The 27,884-nt window shown below is 38.3% G+C and overlaps 1 protein-coding gene across 2 annotated transcripts; it reads right to left on the bottom strand.

Moving 5' to 3' along the window:
• Positions 1-797: 797 nt before the first annotated feature.
• Positions 798-26,550, bottom strand: prkcdb (protein kinase C, delta b). Of its 2 annotated transcripts, none has more exons than XM_021316241.2 (17): positions 26,344-26,550; positions 11,518-11,648; positions 11,075-11,347; positions 9,341-9,509; positions 8,038-8,069; positions 7,829-7,914; positions 6,828-6,957; positions 6,590-6,690; positions 6,425-6,506; positions 6,185-6,339; positions 5,907-6,080; positions 4,776-4,867; positions 4,628-4,690; positions 4,383-4,521; positions 4,005-4,193; positions 3,780-3,908; positions 798-2,088 (listed from the first exon to the last, which is right to left on the bottom strand). In XM_021316241.2, the coding sequence occupies exons 2-17, from the start codon at positions 11,624-11,626 to the stop codon at positions 1,930-1,932; spliced, it is 2,082 nt and encodes a 693-aa protein (XP_021171916.2). In that variant the 5' UTR covers positions 11,627-11,648; positions 26,344-26,550; the 3' UTR covers positions 798-1,929. The 2 variants fall into 2 exon arrangements, with proteins under 2 accessions (XP_021171916.2, XP_012717598.2); XM_012862144.3 differs by having other exon boundaries at positions 6,185-6,309.
• Between the last annotated feature and the right edge of the window lie 1,334 nt (positions 26,551-27,884).

Here is a 27,884-nt window from a genome sequence, read left to right as displayed (position 1 = left end):
AATTTAAATAATTTTTCTACATGTTTCATTTATCTTGTACAATTCAACTGAAAAAGAAGCAAAACTGTTATAAACAAACGAAACGAACATGAATTTGGAATTATGGTCCCAAAGTGACACACTGGTTTCATCAAAGCAACATTCTTTTCCACAAGGCCTTGGGAGATATAAACCAGGTCTGGATGTAAACATTGGAAGGAAAAGCTTCCGTCTTTCAATCTATATCTTAACCCACATTTATGAAGAATACAGGAAATTGTTAGATTTAGAATGAAACCAGAACCTGTTGGAAATTAGTCGCTTGAACTGTAATCACTTATTTGTACCTCAAGGCTTAACAAGGGGGAAAAAAAACTTTTATTTCTTCATAGCACACAATCCTGACATTTTATGAACACTGAGAGCCCCTATAGGCAACAAAGTTCACTGGGCAGCTACCAAAATAGAAGAATTGTTTTCTGAGGACGTAACAAAAAAAAAAAAAGTTTTAAATTTTTTCCTCTTGGCTAGGTTGAGGGAGTCACTGTGCAATCAGTTGGAAACGGAAAGGTTGTGGCGCAACTTGCCCTTTGAGCTCAAGTGGCTCATGTAGTAGAGCAGAGTTTCACAAACCAATTCCTCAAATGTTAATCGTTTCCCTAGTTAAAAACCTAAATTCCTTAGGTGCTTCAGTTCACATAAATCACAAAGGTAAGTTCACTAGCACAACAAACCTCTGCCCCAGAGAGTATACTTTTTCCTCACCCAGAGGAAAACCAATCAAGCACAGCATGAAGAATGATGGACAAGGAAGCATGTTCCGTTTACAAATATATTTATTCAGAATCATATGCAAAAGATTTTGAAAAGGGACACCATTCCAGTTAAACCGTTACAGCTAAATGCATGTTGATTTGTTTATACAGAGTTGTATAGTTTTCCTGTTAAAACCTCGACATTTAAATATTGTAACATATATGCGAAACGATAAAGATCGGCTCCTAGATCCCACTTCCCTTACAAAATACCATCCTTCATTGCATACACATGTAGAGTCAACACACTGACCCTTTTTCAATGAGAACCCAGAGAATTTTGCTTGTATGGTCCTTCATTGTAATAACAATATTTTATACTTGTTCATATAAAGACAAGGAGCCTGAAAATAAAATATTAAAAACAGGAAAAAAAAATTGTAAGGAACGACAATGAGGGAAAGCATCTCCAGTAAAATCTCCACGGTACAATTTCTTCAGCTCAGAACAGATTTAAACTATCAACACTTTGACAGTGCTATTCATTCTGCATGGGATGAACCATCTGAGTATTCATTCATCAACAGACAATATTACTGGCCACTGTAACACTTTTTACTTCTAAAAAAAAAAAAAAAAAAAAAAAAACCCACACACAAAAACCCTCACAATGTGTGTCTGGTACCACACGGTGCAAAAAAGTGCAGTAAAGATTGTGCTCTCCAAGTACCTCAACTCCCTCAGTTTGCACGTGCAATGTCAGGTTTATACAGTGTTATCGTTTGACTAAATTAAAGCCTGTGAAGTATAATTATGAAAAGTACACTGAATAATTCACATAAATCCAAGGATGATCAGAAAAACACCTGATTAAACAGTGAAGACTAAACTTATAATTGATTAGTAGCCCTTAGTATAAACAAATGTGACGCTGCTTTAAGAATCTCCCTTACTTATCTGAAGCCCCGGGCTCTGATGGAAACCTGTGCACTCTGCTGGCCGAGACAAGATAACGCACATTTCCAGTAAGCATCTTGGCACCTTTTAATCTCCTCCTCTATCAGAGGAACCATAAATGTTGCAACCAGGCTCCAAGTCAGTTGCGCCAACACCACATGAAGATAAACAGAATACAATAAGAGTCTATTTCCGTGTCCTGAGCTAACATTTGTTTCCACAGATTTTTGCTTTTTTCTCATTTTGCCATAATGTTTTCCAGTTTGGGGTTGATGAAAGAAAAGCCTTCGAATGCCGACTGGGGCATGGTCGCAAGGAACTTTTTATCGCCGTAGGTCAGGCGGGGTTTCTCACTGAGAAACTCCCGATCAAAGTTGCTGTAGTCGTTGGGAGATTTCTGTGGGCAAAAGAACAAGAAAAAAAAAAAGTTTTAAAATAACCAGTATGAAGGACAAACCCATACGCAGTGTCATCTGAGTGAATTAGTATGTAATTCACAAAGTTCATTTGTTCCAATAATTCATTTCACTAACAAGTGCTAAATTGCAAACTGTAAGTTTCGCAAAAAAATAAAAATAACTCAAGACCAATAAATAAAACAGTGATTTTAATTACAGAAGCATCTTGGTCAGGGCTCCTTTTGCATGAAATACCAGATCAAAGGTAGTGTGGCAAAGCAGCGTTCAGTCCGTGGCTCAGCTGGGATTGTTTGGAAGCCTGAATGTTTTAATACTAGCCTTCAGTCTGGTGTTGTGTCATCTTCCTCTTAACAATAGTTCATAGACTCTCTATGGGGTTTAAGTTGGGCCAATGAGCCACACTGATACCACGGTCATTAAAACTGGGATTATGGGAATGTGCCAAGTCCAGCTGAAAAATCAGATCAGCATCTCTGTCAAGCTTCTCAGCAGAGGGAAGCAAATAATGCTGGCGGCACAGCTCCTCAAATCATCACTAGCTATGTTTACATGCAAAAAGTTCACGACTGGATTGAAATGTATTCGGATTAAAACACAAAAAATTATCAGATTGTACTGTTTATATGGGCACAATCAGGTAACCCGATCATGATGTACGTTTATAAATGCATCTGGCTTTATTCGGAATAGAACCACTCTGACATGTGCAGTTATCAAATTTCCCTTAAAAAAGCAACAACAAAAAAACACAGAAGAAGAACTTCCATCTTTGCTAAGCAACAAAAAATAACAAACAAAGCAGTATTATACAAGTTTGTTTGTCTTCCAAGCGTCCAGGATGGACTTGCACAAGATTATAATTGCAGTTGAAACGTTACTGAATAAAAAATAATTTTTTAGCTTTAATGTTTCAAATAGAAAGGTTGTGCTGAGTGTGCTGATCGGATTGTCAATCGGCATAAACCACTCCTCTCATTTGGATTACAATTTCATTCCAATTAAACTTAATCTGATCACAATATATATTTATCCCGATCGGCCCTTTATTCCAATTACTTTTGATCATGTAAACGTAGCTAATGACTGTGGACCTCATCAAGCTTGGATTCTGTATCTCTCCACTCTTCCTTCAGGCCCTGAGACCTTGATGTCCAAATTAAAGTCAACACTTGTTTTCATCTAAAGAGGGGACTTTGAACAACACTTAATCCTTTTTCTCTTTAGTTCAAGCAAGATTCTACTGCCATGGTCTCTGGCACCAGGGTAGCTTCATCCAAACAACTATGACCGTTGTGGTAATTAGCCCACGAAGTATTTATTATTACTGACAGCCGTTTCTCATTTTGTCTGCACTTCTTTTTTCTGTATTTTCTCCCTCCATTCAACTTTCCATTAACATGCTTGCATAGTGCGCTCTGAACCGAAGGAGTTTTTGGCAATGACCTTTTTTTGTGTGGCTGACTCCTGGAAAGTAAAAATGTCTGTTTGAAAACAGTCAAATCAAACAGTCTTTCGAGACTGTGTAGGCCATGACATAATTTTTTTGAATCAACAAATGTTTTTAGTCTTACAGTAATATTCTTATTTCTAGGAACATAATTTTAGGCTTTTATGAGCTGTAATGCACACCCAAAATGTACAAGAACCCCATAAAATCATACTCCCATACCACTTTGGGCTTGAAAGGTGGCTTGACTTGTCTCTTCTCCAGTTGCTCCCAGTCGATGTGGTTAAAGAAAGCGTGCTCTCGGATGTTGCCGGCCACACCCAACCTGCAACTTGGATCTCGCTCAAGCAACTGAGAGAAACAAGTGAGGCAAAAAAAATAATAATAATCATCAACACAACAGAAACAGTATCTGTAATATCCCCCTTAACAACACTAATTATTCACCATCTTAATGATGCTCTGTGATTCCTTGGTAAGCCAACTGGGGTAGTGAGGGGTCTCTGTCCTGATGGACATAAACAGCTCATCCTCGCTGTCGCCCTGGAATGGTGACTGACCGATCAGCATCTCATACACCAGCACACCAAATGACCACCAGTCCACCGAGAACGAGTACGTCTGCCCAAGCAGGATCTGAGATAGACACAAGTGGAAGTGATTTTGTGTTGCTGCAATATTCTTAATAGCCACCAAGAGACATGCATACATTTACAAATATAATGCAAACAAATTAATGCACAGTGACGTTTGAAATGTAAGTTAAATTTCACAGTGCATGGAAGCATTTGTTTCGAAGACGTAAAGCTAGGCCCTTGGACTTACCTCGGGTGCAATATAGTCTGGTGTTCCGCAAAATGTTCGGGCTTTGTTCAGATCGGAGGTGTTCTCGCGGCACATGCCAAAATCTGCTATTTTTATGTGTCCATCACTGTCCAGCAAAACATTGTCCAGCTTCAGATCTCTGCAGATAAACACACACGACATGCATTTAATGAAATGACTTCACTATGTACTATACTAATGCACCGTAGCCACAGGTTGAACAGAACACGGTTGCAGAGTCCTACCTGTAGACAATTCCTTTCGAATGAAGGAACTGCAGTCCTATGACTATCTCGGCAGCATAGAACCTAGGAGTAAAAGTCAAACCGTTTCACTGTGATCTAGACACGATTTAAAATCCGCTCTTTAGGTCACATCTAGGGGTGTACTCACGAGGCTCTGGTGAAATCGAAGCGCCCTTTATCTTGAATGTGAAACATCAAGTCGCCCCCATTGAGGAACTCCATTACGAAGAAGAGGTGCTCCTGTGAAAACAAGATACAACTGTCAGCTCACAAATGAGACATGAGGTGCGCAAAGTCTGGAGACAATACTTTCAGATAAGACAAGCTGGATGTGTCGTTTTATCTAATGAACAACTGGGAATTGTCACTCTCAGCACTAAAGCCTCAGTTTATTCCTCATTAGAGTGTCTGCCAACATACAAGCCAAGAAACACATTTAACTGACAGGTGTGCAATGCCTTGTGAAGGCATCAGGTAACAAGGACAAACTTAAATGTATTTTATTAGGACTGTATGTGTTAGACAACAACAAAGTAGTGCAAAACTGTTAAGCGGAAGAAAACATACATCTTTTTCAATTTTGTATGCAAATAATAAGTGTGCCATGTTTTTTTATTAGTATGGAGCAAATACTTTATAGAACCACTCTTTTTGGTGTAATTAAGAGCAGAAAGTCTTTAGGAGCATGTCTCCAGCAATGCACCTCTAAGGAATTATTATTTTTTGTTTGTTTTTGGCAAAATATCTCAAGCTGAGTCAGACTGGAGGGCCTGTCAACAGTATTTTTCCAAGTCTTGCCATGTATACTCAACTGGATTTAGGTGTGCACTTTGGGTCAATCTACCATCTGAATATGCTTCGATCGAAACCATTCCATCGTAGCTTTGGCTTTAAATTTAGCATTGTTGTCCTGCTGGAAGGTGAACCCCTCCTTCAGTCTCAGATGTTTTGCAGGAGCCATCTATGCTCCCATTAACTTTGAGCTTCTTCAACACCCATATATTGGTAGACATTGAGTTGTGCCACATTCCTTCCATTTTTACAAGTTAGACTGAACAGAGCATTGTGAGATATTCCAATATCTGGATATTGTTCTATAGCCCAAGAATACCACTTTAAACTTCTGAAAAAATAACTTATTCCTGACCCGCCTGAGGTGTTCCCAGGTCTTCATAATGCTGTTTGTTCACTAATGTTCTCTGAATGTTGTGGTTTTGGGAGTGAATGTAAAAGGGGTAAGGGGAAAAAAACTGTAAAGTAGGACTGTAGTAGTTCTTACTTTAGTCTGGAATGTGCAGTAAAGGTGCGTGAGGTAAGGGTTGTTCCAACCAAGGCTCAGGACTCGTTTCTCTACCATGGTGCATTCAATGTCATTATCCATGAGAACCACATCCTTCTTCAGGGATTTCACAGCAAAGAACTGTCCTGTTCCCTTTAGTTCTGCCAGCATCACCTGGAAGTGGAGGGTTCAGAGAAGCATAAGCAGGTTTTCTTAATACTTAGTATCCTCATGTTAAAGGAAGGATAGGGCTTAGGAATGAACACAACAGGGCCTACCTTGCCAAAGCTACCTTTTCCCAGCACCTTATGGAACACAAGGTTGTCCATGGTGATTTTCCTGATTGACTGGGAAGGTGAAATTTGGGATGGGGCTGGCCGCACACTCTTGTCTCTTCCACCAGCTGGAAGAACACAATTATCTCTTTCATCAGCTGGAAGCATAAATTTGGACACTTGAAGCCTAGCAATTCTATATCTATCTATCTATCCATCCATCTATCCATCTCCCTCTCTTACCAGGGGGATCTGTAATTCCACTCCTTTCTTGATAAATCCCAATGTCTGGTCCATTGGAGTCATCTTGTTTCCTGTCAGTTTGCTGCAGCAAACAATTTTATTTAGGATAAGCATCAGCGATTTTAAAGACGAAAAACAAAGTGCAAAGCTTAATGCTCCACCAACCTTGCTAATTTCTGACAGAACGTCTGCCAGCATCTTCTGGTCTAATCCACACAGATTTGCCACTTTCATCTGGCAGGAACTGTGGACGTTCATTTTACATTCTGCTCACCAGCGTCAACGTCAAGCAATAGATGAGGGTTACATTAAAAGTGAGAATGTTAGAGCCATCCCAGAATTGGAAGACAAATACACATGTATATAAAGTTCAAATTAAAAACAGGGGATTTATATGATTCACCTTCACATTTAAGGCCTTGTTTGACGAGACCCCAAAGCAAACTGCCACAGTGGTCACAGAACGTGGGGCTCTTGTAGTTGTAGTACTTGAAGCGATGCGGCACATCCATTTTGAAGCGCTCCTTCTGGAACTACATGCATCCAAAAAAAGAAAGTTAGAACTACTGGAAGTGTCATGTAACAAATTTAAACTCCACAGACTACAACCGCTCGTTATTTTTACTATTTTTACTGACTTAATGAACAAACACTCAAGTGCAGAGGAGGAATTCACAAACCATTACTGAACCTGCAGAATAAGATATGAGCAAATATTGATAAGAGCTAGCGTTGTCAAAACAGTGGATATTTCAATATAATCATATTAGAAAATGTTCTTAGTTAAAGATACTCATTTGCGTCAAAATTTACATTAACTGACCTTTTCACATTTTCCTAAATTGCTACACCTCTTTAGGCAGAGGCGCTAGTCCCTCACCTGACCAAAACAATGTGCTAATGCTACAAGCTAAAGCTAAGACACTGATGTTTAAGAGAAACTTAAAAAGGTCAGTAAAGTTCTTGTATCTGCAACACTGAAGTAGTAAAACTTCCAGATGTCATACGCTACGCTAGCTGTTTAAATGTTAGCTTCCATAGAGGATATTAACATGTATACTTTGTGTTATCTTGTCAACTGTTGTGCCAAACAGAGAAATTCCCATTTGTGAATTCTATATTTCTCTAAATGAGTACTAAATTGCCCTTAATCTATCTGTTTTGACTCAATAAAGTTAAAACATTGTCATGTTGTAATTACCAATATTATTTTCTCTTAACGCGAAAGAACCTTGAGTCTTCAAAATACACTGCAGTATTTTTCCTAATACTGTATCAAGTTGGAATTTCATTAGAGTGACAACACAAATACAAAATGGTAATAATAAAAACAAGCCTCGCCCTCATTGCCAGATCTGATGTTGACATTTTGTGAGCACTCTAGAACACATGAACTTTGCTCACCATAGTGTCGCGGCTATTTGTTGCTGTTCCAGTGCACTTGTAGACAATTTTTTCCAGGCACTTCTTGTGGATGGCTGCATTGCATTCTGGGTCAAACACATGGTGAGATATAATGTTAACTTAGGTTTGAGGAATAAAGTTTGGGCTATGAATGTCCAAAAGGATAAATATGCACAAAATGAGAGATGATCAGCTTCAAAGGATCTTACGTCTGCACTTGTACCCTTGTTTGTTGAGACCCCTGCATGACAGAAGTGAAAGAAGAAAGGAAAAAAATAAAATAAAATATATGTATAACTGATGAACATGCAAAACAAAAATATTTTAATGTTTTCCCAGACTGTTGATATGAGCAAAACATGTATTTAAACTGGAGCTTGCATGCGCAGCACCTTGTAAAACGTTTTAATGCCCTTTAACGTTTTTTTCACATTCAGTTACCTTACATCGTCAGGGATAATGTTTTGATGTTGTTGAAAGCAGGATGAAGTAAAAAAAAAATATATATATCCCAATCCCTGGACATTAAGGTGCACACCTAAATTAATCTTCTAAGAAATGGAAAGTCTAACACATGACTACAAACTAAGACATTTAGTCTGTCTAAATAGACAGGCCAGGAGAGGGGAGAATTAATAATAATAATAATAATAATAATAATAATAATAATAATAATAATAATAATAATAATAATAATAATAATAAATCAGCAGCCCTGGGTTACTCTGGAGAAGCTGTGAAGATCCAAACTTGGATGGGAGAATCTGTTAATTATATACCCAAAGCAAATCTGGCTTTTGTGCAAGAGGAAGGCCTCTGCTGAAAGAAAATCTAAATTTTTCTCATGGGGAAAAACGATGAGAAAAATGCACTGGGGGAGCTTTTCGTAAGCATGGACAAGAAACTGGTCGGACCTGATGGAAAAATGGGTGAATCTCACTAAGGTGATCACAGAAGATAATCAATTAGAGGCTGCAACAGACTTTTTGCATTGGGACAGAGAGAATAACAGCAGAATAAAAACCTTAAACATATATCCACAGGTACAATGGAATAGTTTAGATCAAAAATATGGTTATAAATCCAAAAAAATAATCTGAGGCAAGCCTTCAAATGCTCTCCACCCATGTTAGCTGAGCTTGAGCTGTTTTGCAAAGGAAAGTGGACAATATTTTGGTCTCTAGCTCATAGAAACATAACCCCAAAGCTTGGATGTTTAATTTCAAGGTGGTTCTGAAAAATATTGACTTAGTGGGGTTGAATAAAAACCGCATACTACATGCTTCATATTCTCCTTCCAAACATATTACAAAGTGGAAGAAAAATTCCAGATTGTTTGCTAGTTCTGGGGGACTTTGTGTTATTCTATCACATTAAATCCCGATAGAAGTTTAAAACTTCACAAAATAAAAAAAAATAAAAAAACATACAATACAATGAGAATGACAAGAAAGAACAGCAAGATGTTAATTACAACTAGTTTGTAGAAACAAAGGCTGGAAATTGTCTCACCAGACGAATTCTCTGCAGACGGAGCAGAAGGTGGGCTGGCGGAAGAACGTGGCAATGAACTCATGGTTTTTGACGCTGTGAATGTTTGGCTGCTTAACGGCTCCTCTCCTCTTGTTTAGAGTCATCACCCCGTCTGGAGCAGGAGTCCTGACCGACTGCTTTGGTGGCCCTGAAGGGGAAGAGATCAATTTATACATCAAATCAGATTTGATCACCATGTCACATCATGGGGCACATCATGAACCAGCATTGCTGTAAATCCTCCCTTGTCCAAAACAAATAATCACCAACTTATAGGGCAGTAGTTAATTAATTTGACCTTTAAAGTTTTCTCATATAGCATTCTTTTTTTTTGTTGCACTTTTTGGAATGTGGGTATAACCTTATAAGGAATGAGCTGTGGAAGAGATGAGAGAGGAAGGGAAGGTGGATAGGTGGGTGGAGGGCAGGGTTGGATATAGAACCAATCCGAAAAAGAGGCAACAAATATCTTTTGGAGGAACAGAGTGATAAATTGAGAGAAATAATCTAACTTGCAATTCCACCAACAGATATAGAGAGCCAAAACAAGGAGGCAGTATGATGAGGGATGGCAGGTTGGTAGAAGGAAAACAGGCTTTGAGAGCTTAATAATAATAATAATAATAATAATAATAATAATAATAATAATAATAATAATAATAATAATAATAATAATTATTATTATTATTATTATTATTTTGTAATCCATAATTGTCTGTTCTATTTAAACCTCAACATATTGCCATTACTCACAGAGTGAGTGGCAGCAAGGCCTCAGTTAATCGTCTCCCCCTGAAATGTTTGTGATGTTTGTTTGCTCATGTTATGGCGATTGTACTGAAACAACAATTTCCCCCTGGGATTACTAAAGTATGTCTGAGTATTCTTTCTCTTTTATATGCTATAACGCATAGATTGAAAAAAAAATACATATAAAATCAGCAACTCAGCAAAGGCCTAAGTGGTCCATATATTCATGGAACTAAACCTGCCAAATTTATTTTTCTTTGCCAATGTAGCATAGAAAAGGTTACCATTACCCATTAATTTAAACAAAGGAATACTAAATAACAAAATAGTCAAACAGAGAGAAAACTACTTTTTTTTACTCTGACCATATAGCTACAGAAAATGTGACCTCTCAAGTTCCAAGAGACCTTACAGAATTTAATTTAGATACTGATTATCCATGGATATATCATGGTTTCTAAAACGGAAATCAGACACTGCTGTTTTGTAGCACTTTGCCCAGTAGAGGGCAGTATACATCACCTGTGCAGGAAGATGTCCTATATGAGAGTACAAAGGCAGAAAGAGTTGTGGGTCTGGGTAGGATTACTGCATCTGGGACGCATACGGTCCCTGATGGTCTAGTGGTTTGGATTTGGTGCTTTTATTGCCACGGCCTGGGTTTGGTTCACGGTGGGGGATTTTTTTTCTCTCTGTCTGTACAGCTTGTAGTTTGAAATAAATAGTTTTTTCACACCATTGCACAAAATCGTTTCAAAATGTTTTCATCTCTTCACTTATTTGAAATGCATTGTGCTAAACCAGAAAAAAGACACAGATGCTCATGCTAATGACCATGTTAGATGTCAATGTTTTGGGACAGAAATCTTAACCAGTTGACACATATGTGCAATACATAGTGAATACTATGACAAATCCAAAACTATCACCAATGTCAAATCAGCTCAGTGCACAGGTTTTTACCCATATCTGTGTCCTCCAGGAAATACTGCACGTGGATCTGAATTTTCCCAGAAGGAAGAAGATCCATCCAGAACTCCGAAGAGTTTTTGTTTCTAGAAGTGTTAAAGCGCTGCATCAGAGCAGACATATCCAAGATGCCCTTGGCCAATTGCTCGTCGGTGCTTTTCATGAGGACCACTTCAATGACACGACCTTCATTGATGTGAGCATCAAAACTGCCCTTCAAACTGTGGAACATGGTAGCCTTATTTTGGACCAGGGTTTTTCCTCGCTCTGTGGGAAAACAAAAAACATAGGGAATCTATAGGAAAGTCTCACATGAGTGCAAAGCTTCAGAGTTCATTGAGAAAGTGAGCCTGTGGGTGCTCAAACCAGCACACTGTGAGAGGTTCAGGTTATCAATGCTCAAAACCATAATTTTATACACAAACATTTGAACATACCTGTAGTGACAGATTCTTTAATCTTGACGGCAAAAACAGGGGGGCTGTCCATTTCAGGCAGACTATCCAATTGACAGCCATTCAAGGTAATTCGTAGAAAGGGCGGCATGGTGACCACTCACTCAGGACTCCTAGAAAAAAACGACACAAACCGCCAAATCAGGGCATGTCTCCATTTAACACACAGTTAACAATCCATAATCATTCCTACCCCTGGCAGCTCTAATAATACAGGAAATAATAATAACATTTAGGAGTGAGCTAAATATGAGGGTGATGGCAAAGAGGTCTTCCAACTTCCAAGCCTTAGAGCTCATCAACAAAGATAAATAGTCTAAATACCAGTAGAAACGTGCAAAAGGCTGATCAGTAAATATAAGGGTTTGACTGCTGCAATGCCATTAAAGATGTTTCACTGATTAATGGTAAACACACAAATAGTTTTTGACATGCCATTTACTGAAATGCTAAATTGATACCCTTTCTACATTATGTAATCTGTTGGGAGCTCGCCGTCTCATGTCGACCCAGAAATAAACTTAAAAATGATTTTAAACCTAAATATGTCAGGTGTTGAATGACCTTAACCTTAAACACATATCTTTCTTCCATTTGCATGGTTTAAGTTCCTCTCTAAACAATAATGATAGGCTATAGCACTTAACAGACGCTTTAAATAGGTTAAAACAGGAAGTAGAGACTTTCTTCCGACTCAGTACATAATAATGAAAACTACCCCTCTTTTAATGGCTGAAGAAAACAGTCCTTCCATGAACAGGATCGGGAACTGAGAAGATTCAATAGGCTAAATAAAAGTTAAAGTTTACCATCTAAAAAGGTTTAAAGGAGACATATCATGTTTTTCAATGCCTTCATTTTCACATTTCTTTTTTTTTTTTTACTGTAGCCCCACAGCCCCTCTTTTACCCTTGTTCTGAGGTACATGTCGGAGCCACTGGTTTTGGTGCCAGCTCTTTAAGTTTAAATGAGGCACTTTAGACGCTGCCCCCCCTCCAGGTCGCAGTGGGTTGCACCCCGCTTGGCCATTTTTGTAGTATGGTGGGGGATGGTGCAATGACTTGTTTGGGTTAATACTAATGTTGTGCCGATGCCATTTTTTGGCCCCGATACTGATACCCGATACCTGGCTGTGCAGTATTGGCCGATACCGATACCATACCGATACCGATACCGATACCATCTGTTTTAAATTAATGTGTGTGTGTGTATATTAAGAACTGCATACTACTTAGGGTAGTAGAACTTTTTATTGCCTACCTGGAATGGGTGACAATAGATGAATAAACTTTTGGCTCTCAAAAGCCAAAATAGTGCAACATTTGTGAAATAATAACATGTATAATAGTAGTGCAACAGTAAGACAGTAAAATTACATTAATAATTGAATAATCTCATTTAAACCCCGAGTTTTGGCTCTCAAATGCCAAAATAGTGCAACTTTCATGAACTTATATAACATGTATAATACTAGTCGGGAGAGAGAAGGCTGCGTTCAAGTGACATACAAACATCAAAATGGTATCGGCGCCCTATTTGTTGGTACTCGCCGATACCGATACCACCATTTTAGTGCTGGATCGGGGCCCCGTCCGATACTGGTATCGGTATCGGTGCAACACTAGTTAATACACAAATCACATCACTTATCCACTTGTAGCTTCGCGTCCTTCAGCTTGAACTATAAAATCGCGGCAAAAGATAAAAGAAAAATGGCGGCTTCACAAAATTGGACAGCCGGAAGTCCACGACCATGTCCACGGCAAATCCTGTGGCATAATTGTTCAAAAAAGGTACTAGAATAGAGAACACTGAACAGCTAGGAAAATACGGCCCAAAAAGCATCTAAAGATGTCTACGCAGCATCTGCGCAGATTACATTAACATTTTATGCACTCCTAGAGACTTCAAGTACACAGCAAAATTTATTTAAGGGCTAAAAAAGTGAATTTTGCATGATATGTTCCCTTTAAAGCATGCGGATCTCATATGGAATAAATGCATTAAGTCAACTTTGTAGAACTGGTTTTAGTATGAGACCTTAGAGAAACGTATTCATATAGCTGGACTAATGTGACATCCCTGTTTCTAAGTAAACCACCACTCATCCTTCATAAAATGATCTTCTTTGCTTGTTCTCATGCCGTCTCTTGCCGAGCTGAATTCCCTGCATTATGAGGCTCCGAGTGACTGAACCAGTCATGAACGTACACACCTGTTTGTCAGTAGACTCTAAAGTAATCCAAGTGCTATTTTAAGCTCTGACTGGACCAAGATCCTGTTTTGGTTCACTGAGGTGTACAAAGTATTTAGTTGAACATCTTCTTAGTGCCGTGAACCAGCTTTGAGAAGAGATGGAAATCCCCGCTTTGACACGTTCTACTGGTAACCATAACTTTCAGCAAAAAGAAAACTTGAATGCAGCCACCTGGAACAAGTCTAAGGCAGAAGTGTGTGGTGAATAAATAACGCGGTTGTGCGGGAAGAATTTGTTGGATGTAGGGCAGATTTCTTAAAGAGGGCTTTATGATATGTGAGTGAGGAAGTGAACAACGGCGATGTAGTGGTCTCCAAGGCGTTCATTATGTAGAGCCCTCAGCCTCCTTTAAAGGTCCGGCCTTTCTCAGCTGCCAACGCATGCAGTGCTACATGCAGGTTTTAAGAACCTTAGATGTTTAGATTATTGTTCATTACGCTACATCAGCGAGGCGCGGATCTAAAGACTGATGAAGTTATTGTTTTAGACTGCCCTAGAGACAAATCATGCAGGCTTAGAAATTATTTAAACTAGTGCGGTTAAATTCAGTAAATTAGAATATTGTTGAAAAGTTCATTCATTTCAGTCAGTTCAACAAGGGAAACACATTATATAGATTAGCACTGACTGATGATGTGTTAAAGCCTTTATTTCTGCTGATTATGATTTTGTTCCACCTCCAACTAATAAAAACACACCATTTAAGATTAGAATTATGCATCTGAGATAAGCCCCCATCTCCAAAAGAGATGGGGGCTTATTGAAAAGTATGTTGTTGTTTTTTTTTTCCAAAAGGTACTTTTAATGTGACAAACAAGCCTCTTAGAAATGGATATTCTAATTTATTGAATATGATGACTGTACATTCCATAGGTCAACATATAATCAATTCTCCACAAACAAATACTTTTTTGTGTAAATAAAAAGACAAATTGGTGTCTTAGACACAAAATATATGTTGTATATATATATAAATATATGTCAAAATTCATCACAGACATTATGCAGAAAACAAGATTCCGGGTATCCGGGAACTGCTGTTGAGAGTTGAGATTTAAATCATGTCTTATCTGTGACATGATCGTCACAGTTTGAGAAGTGTCTTCATAATTTGCTCTCAAACGCTGTCAACAGAATAAATAGAAGTAGTTTCATGGCTAATGCCTTATCAGCACCAATTAATTATAGCAGAACAAGGTTTAGCCTACAAAAATGACATTTTAACATTATAAAGATTATTACCTGAAGCTATTGAATCTGTATTCTGTAGAAACGACACTTTTAGGCGTACTGAAATATCAACAGCATTAAGCCGTAGAGGTGGGACCAAGTCACTGTTCAGCAAGTCAAAAGGTTAAATCTCATATCAATCCTCCTAAGTCAAGACATGAATGTAGCAAAATAAGTCCAAACTCAGGAAATGCAAGTCTCCAATGGAGTCAAAGTCAAACTTTTAATTTTGACTTTTAAACAAGTCATGTGAGCAAATATATAAATTCAATTAGACTAATAATTTAGATATTTTAAATGATTTTTAAAAAAGGTGTTTTTGTTTGTCAGAACAACTCACAGGAAGTTCAGTCCAAACTCTCAAAATTCAGTCCTTATGTTGTTATTAACAGCAGATATCCAAAATAAACAAAACATTAAGTAAATTTCGAAAATAACGAGAAAACTCACCCAGAATAAAAAAAAAAAAAAAATCAGATTACTATAAGTATAAAAATGATTTCCCTTTTAATCAACTCTAGCAGTAGTAAGCTGTTTTTACAATTTACATGAATAACATCAGATTATTTAATTAGCTCAAATAAGTTATATAACTGTATAAAAATTTATTTTGTGCACCAGCCGATTTAATGAGAAATGCTTATAGTGCCATCCACCAGCTTTGATACGCGTTGTTTGTGGCTCAAACTCAAAGCACAGAGACTTGCCACGTACATGTTGGAACCTGTGACTTTTCCAGGCTTCATGATTAGATTAGAGAGCATAAACAAAAAAAAAATCAAACATACAGTTGTTTCTTTAGTAGCATTGATACATCATTCTTTGTGTCAGTTTAAATGCCTAAAGGATGTTAGATGCTGTTTTTTTCACCCCATGTGGTTTCCTAACTCAAATAGTTCTATTTTTGATCACCTTGTAATCTGTGCAGGCAAATTAAATTTTGTATAAAAGTTCTCAGTTGTGTGTGAGGATTATAAGAATGTACTTATAACTTGTTGGAAAATAATAAATCTAGTTTTAACTGATTCAAGAAATATTTAAGTGACACTAAGAACAATACAGCGGCTCATCTGAGTAAAAATGTATTTAAGTTAGTCAAGTCAAAGTTTATTTTTAGAACACTTGAAAATGAACCGAAACATACCACAGTGCTGAGCACGTATGTGTGTGGGGTGGCAAATTGACTGCTGCAAACTGAATAATAAGTTATTAATAAACAAAATACAGAACAATAAGGGAATGGTCAACTGAATTAAAAAGAGAGTAATGTACAAAATATTTGCAAAAATCAAAAAGGGTAAGTAAATAAATAGATACAGTGTGGAAGCCAAGGTCAAATAATAAGTCTTTAAAAAAAGATTTAAAACAGACATAGGTAAAGTTAATTTATACAGGCAATAAACATCTTACAAAATTTTATGTGGAAAAATAAATAAATAAATAAAAGTATTGTTGATAGTAATAGTTTCATTAAACGTTACTGTTTAGAGTTATTCTGCATGGTAGCGTCCTCGTTCTTTGGGCAATGTTGTTTCGCCCCTTTCTTTGCCCAACTTTGTGCCAATCTTCCCAATAGACCATGAGACCTCTATGCTATTGTGGGAGTTGTTGCTGTCTTCATAGGATGCAGAAGAAAACCAGGTAAAAAGCACAGCAGAAGTGTGCTTCATGTAGCAACTAGAGGAAGAAATATTAGCAAATGGCGAGGGACACGCAACGGGTTGATACATGCTCCTGGTAAGGTTCCATCAATGTGCAGCAGCGCTTTTCTTTTGTAAGACACTTTGTTTGGTTTAAGATATCAAGTCTTTTTAAGTCAAGGGGGTCAAGTCAAAGTAAAGTCACAAGTCATTGCTGTAAAAGTCTAAGTCAAGTCCAAAGCCATTAAAGGTGTTACTTGAGTCAGAGACGATTCTAACTCAAATGACTGGAGTCCACACCTCTCTTAAACAGTGTAGACATTGTTGATTTTCATTTCATTCATTAATCAAGTAGTATACATACATGTGTATTAATAAGGTAATGCAAGATCTCAGGATACGAAAAGCTCCACAATATTACTGTAAGTAAAGTCTTTCTCGCAAAGGCCAATCTAATTAGCATTTCATTCCAAGTCCATATTAACCTTAAATATGAAGAGGCGTTCTTTAAGCTGGACACTCTGTATGTAGCATTTAGACCATTGTTTTAAGCAAAGAAGTAGTTGTCAGATTGTAATGGAGACTCGGCCAATGAAGACTGCTAGTCAGACTGGCTGACAACTGAGGAAGCATCAAACAATCATCTGGCAGACTTTCAGGTACTCTACAGAAAAAAAGTAGTGTCAGAGTGACAAGGTACAATTTGCACATGCTGAGAAAAAAAACGTCTACCTAACCCATTGGCTGACAACGCTGAAGTGCTTTGAAGCTTCCAATTGAAGCTACACTAAAAGGTTATGTCACTGTTTTTTTTTTGGAGACTCTGAGCTGCAGTTGAAATCTTATACTGAAAATCTAAAATACTTTTAGAAGCGATCAAACCTGAACCTGATAATCCTACGATGAGCAAAGATTTCTTAACAGTTTGTGATTTATGACACCTTTATATCATATGTGAAACCAGAAAATAGAACATTTACTTTAGTTTTACAATCACGTTGACCAGACAAAAAAATTTCAAATCTTGACTTTGCTGAATAGAATTACACTATTACAGATTGAACAAATGGTCTAAATGTGTCACAAATTACAAACAACCAAAAGAATAATATTTAGTGAGACCAAAGATACTGTTAAAATCTCATCTTGTTCTCACAAGCTCAATATTGTGGATTGTCAGCCTTCTTGTTTAAGTAACATTGCAACCCTGGAATAAAGATTAAATATAAGATCCTCCACATATGACTATTATTATTTTCAAAACAGAATAAAACATCAAAAATAATCAAGTTCAAGACCTGATAACATTGTTTTAGAACTATTGTTTTTAGATCAACAGCTCCAAACGTCTGAATTTTACCCTGACAAATGAAATCTGGGTTGTATTTTTCCCATGCCTGGGCCTGCATTACAAAACAAAACAACCATGGAGCTAAAAGTGCATAACTGGATACAAAGGGCAGATAAGATTCTGAGTCATGCACAGTGAATCCATCACAAACAAGTCCTGTAATCCTCAGAACCTTAACTGTTTGAGATGTTCCTTAGAGGAAGAAGAGCCCGAGCAGGTCTAACAGGCCGGGGAGCTCTCCGTGAGTCAGCACATGTTCAGCAGGCCAACGAGGTCAACATTATTCTGGAAATCAAGGTAAATGAATAAGCACATATCTTGGTGTCAGTTCACGGCCTATTTTTTTAGTCAGTCTTGCAGAATATTCAGGAGTCTCCGATGAGAATCGACGGTTGTGATTTTCCCAGCCTGCCACGTAACTGATCACTGGTTGGAAAACATCTCTTAGGTTAGGTACACCCCCGTGAGCCAGATAATTGCTGTCAGAAGTCTATTCATATCCTCTTAAATTATTTCCTTTCAGAGGTCTGACAAGGTGCATGCCGGCTTACCTTCATGGTTTAATGAGCAACTAAACTGCGACTGAGTTTTGACAAACACAAACGTCAGACGCACGAGTCTAAAAATAGCCACTCTGAAAACTTGCTGTGGACACGGCACAGGTGATACCCTGTGGTTGACAGGTAGGTTTTAGCTTTGAGATGGGGCCACTGAATGATTTTCCACCCACTTTTAACCCCGATTCCCAGAAGGGGAGTAGCAGGAGTTGCTGTCATTTGGTCCAAAAAACCTGCTCGCTTGAGATGGAGCGAAGACTGGAGCCTGCACACGTGTGAGGGGAACCATCTCGATCTGATTTCAGCAACGGTCAAGCAAACAATGTTTAGAGCAGGGGTGTCAAACTCATTTTGGTTTAGGGGCCGCATTCAGCTTAATCTGATCTCAAGAGGGCCACACGAGTAAACTCATTGCAAGATTAAATAGAACTAATAAAAGTGGACTTGTTGTTGATTTTTATATTAAGTTAATTTCACTTTTACACAATATATTATGAATAACCTCAGCGTTTTTAAGAAAAGTATGTGCAATTTCAACAATACTTTTATTCAGTTAAACATTTACTTGTGCATTATGCATAAGAACCGATCACAGTGATTATACAATGTTGAAAAACATTTATTCACATTTTTTGGAACTTAAAAACAATGTCCTACATGACAAAATACATCAAACAGATAAAAATTAAGAAATTATTTAAATTTTTCCACACCTGAAGCTTAATCTGCTAATTAAAACACAGCGCCCCTCGTGGACAATATAGGAACTGCATATTTTCAATTAAAGTACATTTTTTTTTCAATAATTGTTTTATCATTCTCTTCCTTTTATCTTGTCCACTTGTGAAAGTCAAATCTGATGAGCTCTTTGTGGCATCTTATTGCCACATTGACAGACAGGACACTGGGGGAAAAAAAAAAAAAAAAAAATTTATATAATGATAATGCATTTAGCCACAGGGCCGGACTAAATTGTTCGACGGGCCGGATCCGGCCCGCGGGCCGTATGTTTGACACCCCTGGTTTAGAGCTTCCAGAGCAAAGCAGGCAAAACAGGTCCCATGAAAGCCCTGAGGCAGCCCATCTAGTCTCACTCCATCAGTGTGAACATCGAGCGACAGAGCGAAAAAAGGTGTGCAGGAAAACACAGGTTCATTAGATTTTTAAAAAATGTGCACAGCCTGAAATTGCTTTTACTTTTTGCAAAAAAGAAAGAAAAAAAAACAATCACTGATGCGTCAAGACAAACAAATTTGCCATTCTTTTGTCTGGCAAAGAAGAAAATTACTTTGGACGTTGCAGGAAATATTATAAGCAAACTGAAAAAAAAAAAAAAAAGTAGAACAGAACTTCATCAGATGTGTTTAAAAACCATATTACCGGAAACACATTTATAGAGGACCGCTGTAAAGGTAACTGAAAACTTGATTTTGTCCCAGGTTTTAGGTGTTGAAGACGCACTCGCGGTGCAGCTAAGAAGGATCGGCAAGTTCCTGTACAGTAAAATCATACCAAGACATACTTGAACTTCTGTCTAATGAAAAGCCTTCACTGATAACACTTTACAGGAAAAACAAACCTGTCTTTCCACATTGTGTTCCTTCTTTGTGAACTTTAAAAAAAACTTCCAACCACTCACACAAGTACACAAAAAAAGACAGATGGGACACACCATTAAGATGGGCTCCTGACAGAAGCAGACGGGCCTGTTTGAAGGGCTGGGCGGGTTGAATTACAGCTGACGCACTAACCTTGCTCATGAGTTTTGAGTCTGAACCCACACGACCCGAGTAATTCCAGAAGTTGATCTTCTGGGAAACCCAGTGGCGTCTGTTATCGTTGCTCGATAAACTTACACTCAGATGAATATCCGTCCATTTAGTATGGCAAAAAGCACAGAAATCAGACTCCCTTAACTTCAACACCAGCTGTTTATCACCAGTTGTATATATTTCATATCCGAAAGCAACTGTAACAAAAAGCAATCATCAGCTTGCTTAAATAGCCACCAATAGCAAGCATGGCTACGGTTTAAAGATTTATTAAACAGCATGAACCACTACGATGTTTCTGAGATTTGTGTTAATTTTGCCTTGGTCAGGCTGGTCATTAGCGTGAGCCTCTTGGACCTGGACCAACATATCGGGATTTATGATAAATTTAGATGGCATTAGAGATTTCTACTCTCTAGATTAGCGGTGGGCGATATGGACTTTAAAATTGTATCACAATATATTGTGGTTATGTCGTGATAACGATAAAAGTGGTGGTCAAAGACTATTAGCAGCTTCTTGCAGTTTTTTTCCGTTAACTGTGTGGCTGTGACTGCGTGTCAATTATTGCCCAATAAGCACAAATATGGTCTTTAAAAAAAACTGTTCAAAATGCAATATTAAAACAAAACTGATAATATGTTTCATCAGGACACTGGTTACACAAAGAAATGTGATTTTTATTACCTAACTGCACAAAGTAACTGCATTTAATTATATTTTTGAATTTATTGATGCTCTCAATAAACCAACAGTGGAGAAAATAGCAAAATGGTAAATGACTTGTACTTTTAGAGAGCTTTATCAAGACAGACGACTCCAAAGCACTTTACACTGAAGTCAGTCATTCCCCCATTCACACACACATTAACACTGACAGTAGTGAGTTATGTCAGTGGATGCAGCTGCCCTGGGACAGACAGACAGAGGCGTCATCAATTCAGGTGACGTGTCTTGTCCAATGACACAACGACTAAGACGGTCTGAGCGGGGGATCGAACCGACAACCCGCAAGGATGAACTCCCTAACTCTCACTTTCGCTCGTTAAATAAAAATCCTTTTTTATTTTTAGGGGTTTTCAGACACCTCTAGCTGGAAATTATCATTCCGAACTCTTACCATGATAAGATAAGAGTTTCACCATAATGATAAAACCGACACGATAAAGTCCCAGCCATAGATATTAACCGCTTATAACCTTTTAACAGAACCCAAAACCAAAAACCCAGAGCGGTCATTCTCATAAGATGGGAGGGGGCTTTTCAAATTGGTAAGTGACTTGATTTTCTTTTCAATCTGGCTCATGGAAGTCAAACCTTTTTGACAAACCTTTACCCAATCCTCAAATCTTACTGAGAAATTGTGTTGTGTTTAATGCACCAGCATTAACGCCTTCATGGAAGTATACAAGTCACAGAAACACAAAAACTAATAACCTTCAACAAAGAGGCCTTTATTCAAATTTAGCAGGGACAGGCAAGAAGGCCACGTTCACCCTTCCAAGTTCAATGTCTAGACAGCAGCAGCAGCAGCAGCAGGGAAAATGCACTTCCACGCGTACACAAAGGGAAACAGTGATCATGTTGTATAGAGGCAAAAGTAGAGAGCAGGAAATGTATTTCTTGAATACCAGGGTCAAAACGACCCCCCCCCCCAAAAAAAAAGAACAAATTTAGTGCTACTGAGTTTAGGTAATTACGTCAAACTGCTATCCCAACATGACAAGAATCTTGCCTCCGTGTGAGAGACTGAATACACGGGTTCCCTACGCATGCATTAAACAGAGGTGTCATTTTCTGCCTTGCACACATTTCGCTAAAGCTTAGTTAAGCCCGACAAAGGAGCATCGAGCCAGAGGAGCCAAACAGAATCCCAGGTCGTGAGGAGGAGCGTGTGCGTGGGACAAAGAGACAAGCAGCGACATGAGCATTACGGCATGCGACGAGCAAAACCAGCAGAGTCCAAAACGCATCGTGTACAAGTGCACGGTTCCCTTTACATGCAGTTATGAGCAGATGAGCGCTCAACAAGGAAGTGTAACAGAATAGCGTGGCGCTGCTTGCTTCTTGCCTCGTTTAAAGTAGAGGTGCAGGGATTAGGCTTTTCCTGACAGTTTTCTTTGCTTTTTAACCAGCCTGATTCTTAGTTCTCTAAGGTATTAGAGAAGTAATAGATTTGAATCCAACAGAAAGTAAAATAATTTACACGATTATCTGCATTTATGCATCCAAACATGTCCCTAAGCGATGTCAGATTTTTATTTTTACCTAAAGTGCATTCCTAAAGTTGACACTGTAGATTGACAAGGGGACTTTTCAGTTTACAAAGGGGAACAGGGGGAGAGATTTGTCACTATGCATGATGCCGATTACTTACCAGAGTTGATCAAGAGGAAACTGATCGACTCTGATCTCTGATTAATTGATTGGTGCATGTATAAAATTATTTGAACAGAAAACGTTTAGATGCAGAAGTTGGGATAGTCTAGTAATTCCTAAAGAAGTCAAAATTGCTACCTCTAGAAAAGGATGTCTGGCACGTGTTTTCTGTTGTGTGTGATGGTGGTCCTATTTAAAAAGAAGGAAAGGAATCCGCTGGTTAGGAATAAAAAAAGTTGTGCATACTTTACAGCGCTGAATAACAAGACCAACAGCTGCAGATGGGTTCAAACTTTAGGACTGCTGTCATTTCCCTTAAAGGTGGTAGAACATGACAAACGTGATCCATGGGCAATACACAGGTGCAATTTTTATTTTTCCCGTTAATGATTTATGTTCTGTATTTTTGTTTTCTACATATTTTTTTTTCTTTGTTAGTTTCTCCATGCATCTTACATGGGTCAGCCGAACAATTTTGTTACACTATTGTACATTGTGGGTTGGCACAATGACAAATAATTATCTTATCTAACATACATGCAAACACAACCTGTCTTGTTTGTGTGTGGCGTTATCACAGGATCAATATGGAAAAGGGTAGCTCTTCTCCGAGCAGATGTCTGTACCCTCCAAGCGACTCACAAAGCCCCAAGCCTAGATATTGACACAGCAGTAACCTACAACAGATAATGTTACCTGTGCTCTCAAAGCTGTGCTGCCTAAAAAACAAAACAACAACAGCTTAAAAAAAAAAAGACTCATTACTATTGCAGACAGGGCGTTTCTAAGACTTTTGCAACCAGTGGAGGGAAGATTTCAAAACACGGTCGTGTGTTCAGTTAGTTGTGAGCCGGTGTATTACACCAATTTCAGAAGGCCAAGTGACGACTACCCTCAGAGACTACCTTTAGAATATTACTCCACTATGGTTTTGGCGCTCTGTTATCACTCCCCACATTACCACTCTGATGACTGAGTGTGTGTTTTACTGCTGTAGAGCCGGTGCCATTAAGGGTGGCATTTCTCACGATTCTGGACTTTAGCCTCAGCCGTGCACAACATGAACTGACCCAAGGTCCAGTTAAAAACACAGTAACCAGGGGCTGCCGGGTTTTTTTTTGTTTTTGTTTTTCAGGTCTTGGTTTTCTGACTGATCTCTTTACATTAAAGGGGATAAATTAGGGATGTAAGTTATCGATTGATGAGTTAATCTAAAGTTGACTGATCTTATCGATCGACTAATGATCAATATATAAGTGGCCATTTTCTTAAAAACAGGAGTCTCTTGTATCAAGAAGGTCTTTCCATAACATCAAGAGCTATTTCTTATTTATTCATTTTTACAATGTACTGAGTTTAAAATGAGGCACATACTTATATTTTAACTACTCATTGTGCCACCTGTATTAAATACTGACTGGATAAGCCAAACATTGCGGTTTTCTCAGATATTATTAAACTTAGACATATTTATAAAATATAACAAAACAAGCATCTTTTTAAGTTACTTAATAGAAACAATTAAGATGAATAGAATAGAATACCTGAAACACTTGTAATCCTCAACGCCCTCCCCATCAGCCGTGCTTTTGGCATCATGCCTTTATCTATTATGTCACAATTTCTTTGCGTAATGCCCTTCACTTTTCTGTCATCACATTCTCGCCTCTGTCCATACCAGTAAGTTTTGGTTGAGAAGTTGCCGCTGCTCCGCCATGCAGCGTGGATGAAAGGGGGCTATTTAGATGACGGCTAAAGGAGCTTGTTCAGTGTTTATCTTCAAAAACAGAAGCACGTTAAGTCCATTTTGCATCCTTGTCGTCATTAAACATTGTAAAAATGTGTGTTAATCAAGAATTAATCGTAAGTTGATTGTTGGTTTGCCTCCCTAGTATATATCATGCATAATTCCCTTTTTTGTCCTTAAATACATTTTATTGGGTAGTTGGAGTCTACTGGAGTGCAGAAAATGTGAATATAGTTTATCCAGGTGCTGTATAGATATATTTATATTGTTTTTGGGTCATATTTTTCAAGCCATTCTGTTTTCTCTGTTTCAATTCTGTTGTCAATCAACAGAATTGAAAAAAAAAAAAAATCACAAGCCTTTCAGTTGAGGCTGAATATCCACAATTGACTGAATAATAAAGAGAAAACAGAAAGGCTAGAAAGCCTTGACTGGGCTGATGAACCTGCATTTGTGGCAGCTTGACTTGTTAGAAAGAGTCCTCCAACATTTTAACTTTACAACAACGAGCACTTGTTTTAAACCTATTAAAGAAGCCATGGGCGAGCTATCAGAATCAGGTTTTCTTAAGTTACTGTTTCAATATTCAAACTTGTTTTAATGAGAAAGTTGTCAGGGTGAGGGTGAGTTTTTTTTTCTTACCTGTATGTACATAGAAGCTGCACACTGCCATTTAGCTGGCTGAAAAAAGGCAGTTACACTTTTCCCTCCCTTGCAAGAAAAATAAAATTTGCTGTTTGCAAATAATCCCTGCTGTGAAAAAAAAAAAAAAAAAACAGTCGTGGCATGGAAACTAAACCTAATACACATCTTAAATCAGGACTCCCTGGAAGAAGATTAAGTATCTCAATGGGACCACCAAGATACTCGGAGAGGCCCCAAAGGTGGGCGGGACGAAACTCAGTCTGTCACTCTGGGTCCCTAGAGCGAGACCTTTGACCTCAGATCGCTCCCAGTGCGCCACTCAGTGTCTGCAGCACGCTGCTCCCTAAGGGATGGGTGAAACGCAGAGACAACGCTCCTCTCTGTTTGACTATAAAGGGAAATATTTATTTATTCCTTGTACTGAGAACAACTTAACCTAAAACGTCTCTCTTCATCTATGGCTGTGTATCATAATAATGTTACAGATGACATCATAGCTGTAATAATCAACATGCAATATTATTTTTAGTTGCAGCGGGAAACGTTGCAGTCCTGTTTTACATAAAAGCGCCGAGATCATGTTATATTTGTTTTGTGTAAATACTGCAACATTTTTACTGAGGTTATGCCTAGAAATTTGCTCCGAATGCATGAGATACATGTTATGCTACGTCGATGAGTGTAAAATGAACGATTAAAGGAGATGTAGGTTGTACATGCTATTTAGTTTAAAAGAGACGTTTATGGAAAATACAGAATGTCTTTATTGTTTTGGTTTTATTCTATAAAGGGACTTCTGTTCATGAGTTTCAACTTGAGTTTAGTTTTTTTTCTTTCTCCCTTTGAGAGAGTTTAATTTGGACAGGGCAGGAAAAGGGACAGCGCTGCCAGGGGGACAGGGTATCTCACCAGGGAAATATACACTTTTTTTTTTTTTGCTTTGCCTTGCAACGCTGTCACGTGATTTGCTCCAGCTCCCACGCCACAGACCAGAGAGGAGGACTGACCGGTGCAGCGAGCCGGAACGCAACTCTGCTGCTCACCACGCTTTGTTTCGCCGAGAGAGGCGCAGGCTGAGCGAAACCTACACAGAAACACTTCTGCATCAAGAAAGGCCACTTCAAACCGGCATACGAGCGGATACCGGACTGCTGCTAACTCAATTGTCAAACACTGACTTTTAAGTTTTCCATAAGACAGAAAAAGGAGGGGGAAAAATCAGTAACTCACCTCTTTCTTCTCGAACTGCAGGCTGTCTTTCTTGACCTCGAGTCTTGACCAAATTCTGCGTCTTAACGAACGATCTTCCCGAAATCCCCCCCCTCCGTCTTATTTGGCCTACTTCTGAGGAAATGGCTCAAAAGTCGCTGCTGCTCATTGCTGCTCCTTCTCCTATCTGGGCTCTGCCAGGTCGCGCTGCCGCTCATCAACAGGGAGCGCGAGGCGTGTGACGTCATCCAGGTGAATTCCCGAGACACACCGGCGCGCGAATAAAACAAACACGTGAAGTGGGGAAGGTCGGAGGGGGTAAAAAATATATATATATTTTTTATGCCTGATTAGTTTTTTTCAATAACCTGTTCGTATTTTACAATAAGCAATTAGGGTTCAATACAAGTTAGATGTTATTTATTATTTGAGTTTGATCTGTAGTAATCATTTGTTTCATGTCAGCAAAGTCATCTGGCCCAAACAGTGATTAGAGCCACAAGAAATGGTCATAGGATATTTATATAATGTTTTGTGTTGTTTTTTTAATTTTAGAAAAGGGTATCAATTAAAGTAAATTCTGCATGAGAACAGCCGTTTCATGACTAGTTGTCTCCATAACTAAAATAGATACTTAACTATATAATAAATAAATAAAAAACACATTCAAAGTTGCAGTATAGCTCTCAAAGATTGAGGTTGGATAGCCCTGGGTCCTTTATAGTGGATGACCAATCAAACATCAGGTGAATTCTAATTCACAATGATAGAAAAAGCATTAATGATACAGTTTTACGCCTAAATTATCGAAGAAGGCAGGGTGTGTTTATGGTCTGAATCTTATTATTTTATTACATGATGATAAGTATAGTTCAATATGTCACTTGAGCTCAATTTGACACAAGAATGTTGAAACCCCCAAACTGTCAGAATTGTTTTTCAACTTTACATTAAAAAACAATATTAATGTAAGCAGTGGACTAAAGACGATCGGCTGGTGCCACTGTCTGCTCAGCTTAATGAATGACTTCGAAACCATTTCCTTATTAGTCCATTGCACCTTGACACAAAGCAGCTTGACCACGTGGTGGTAAATTATCAGACTCTTTGAGGATGTTAAGCTCCTAGATCTATTTATAGTATAAAAAAAAAGAAAGAAGAAAAACAAATGACATACCCTGTGTGGCAATGAGGGCTGAATGCTGACAGATTACTGGAAAAACCTTAGGATTACTCATCAGTTCATTACGGTAATAAACATTTGGGAAAAAAAGGATCTTAAAGCAGTAAGAGATCCAAACTGTGTATATATATCGCTATCAATCAGATTTAACCTTAAGTGACAGTATTCATTATTTTCCTTGTCTAATTCCTCGTTGTCGCTATGTCAGCCAGAATGGTCTTTGACATCCTTTTTAATTTGAAGAACAAACCTAAAAAATCCTTCAAGAGGAAGTACTACTTTCACTTCTTATGTTTGCACCAGGAGCCATAAAAATGCATTTCCATGATTGGTCACTTTGGCCACCACTCCCCACGAGCAAACCTACTTCTTGCTTATT

This window comes from Fundulus heteroclitus, chromosome 20 (genome assembly GCF_011125445.2).
Source record: "Fundulus heteroclitus isolate FHET01 chromosome 20, MU-UCD_Fhet_4.1, whole genome shotgun sequence".
Taxonomy (NCBI): Eukaryota; Metazoa; Chordata; class Actinopteri; order Cyprinodontiformes; family Fundulidae; genus Fundulus; species Fundulus heteroclitus.
The sequence above is the reverse complement of the archived record's forward strand: the minus strand, read 5'-3'. Positions and strand labels throughout refer to the sequence as shown.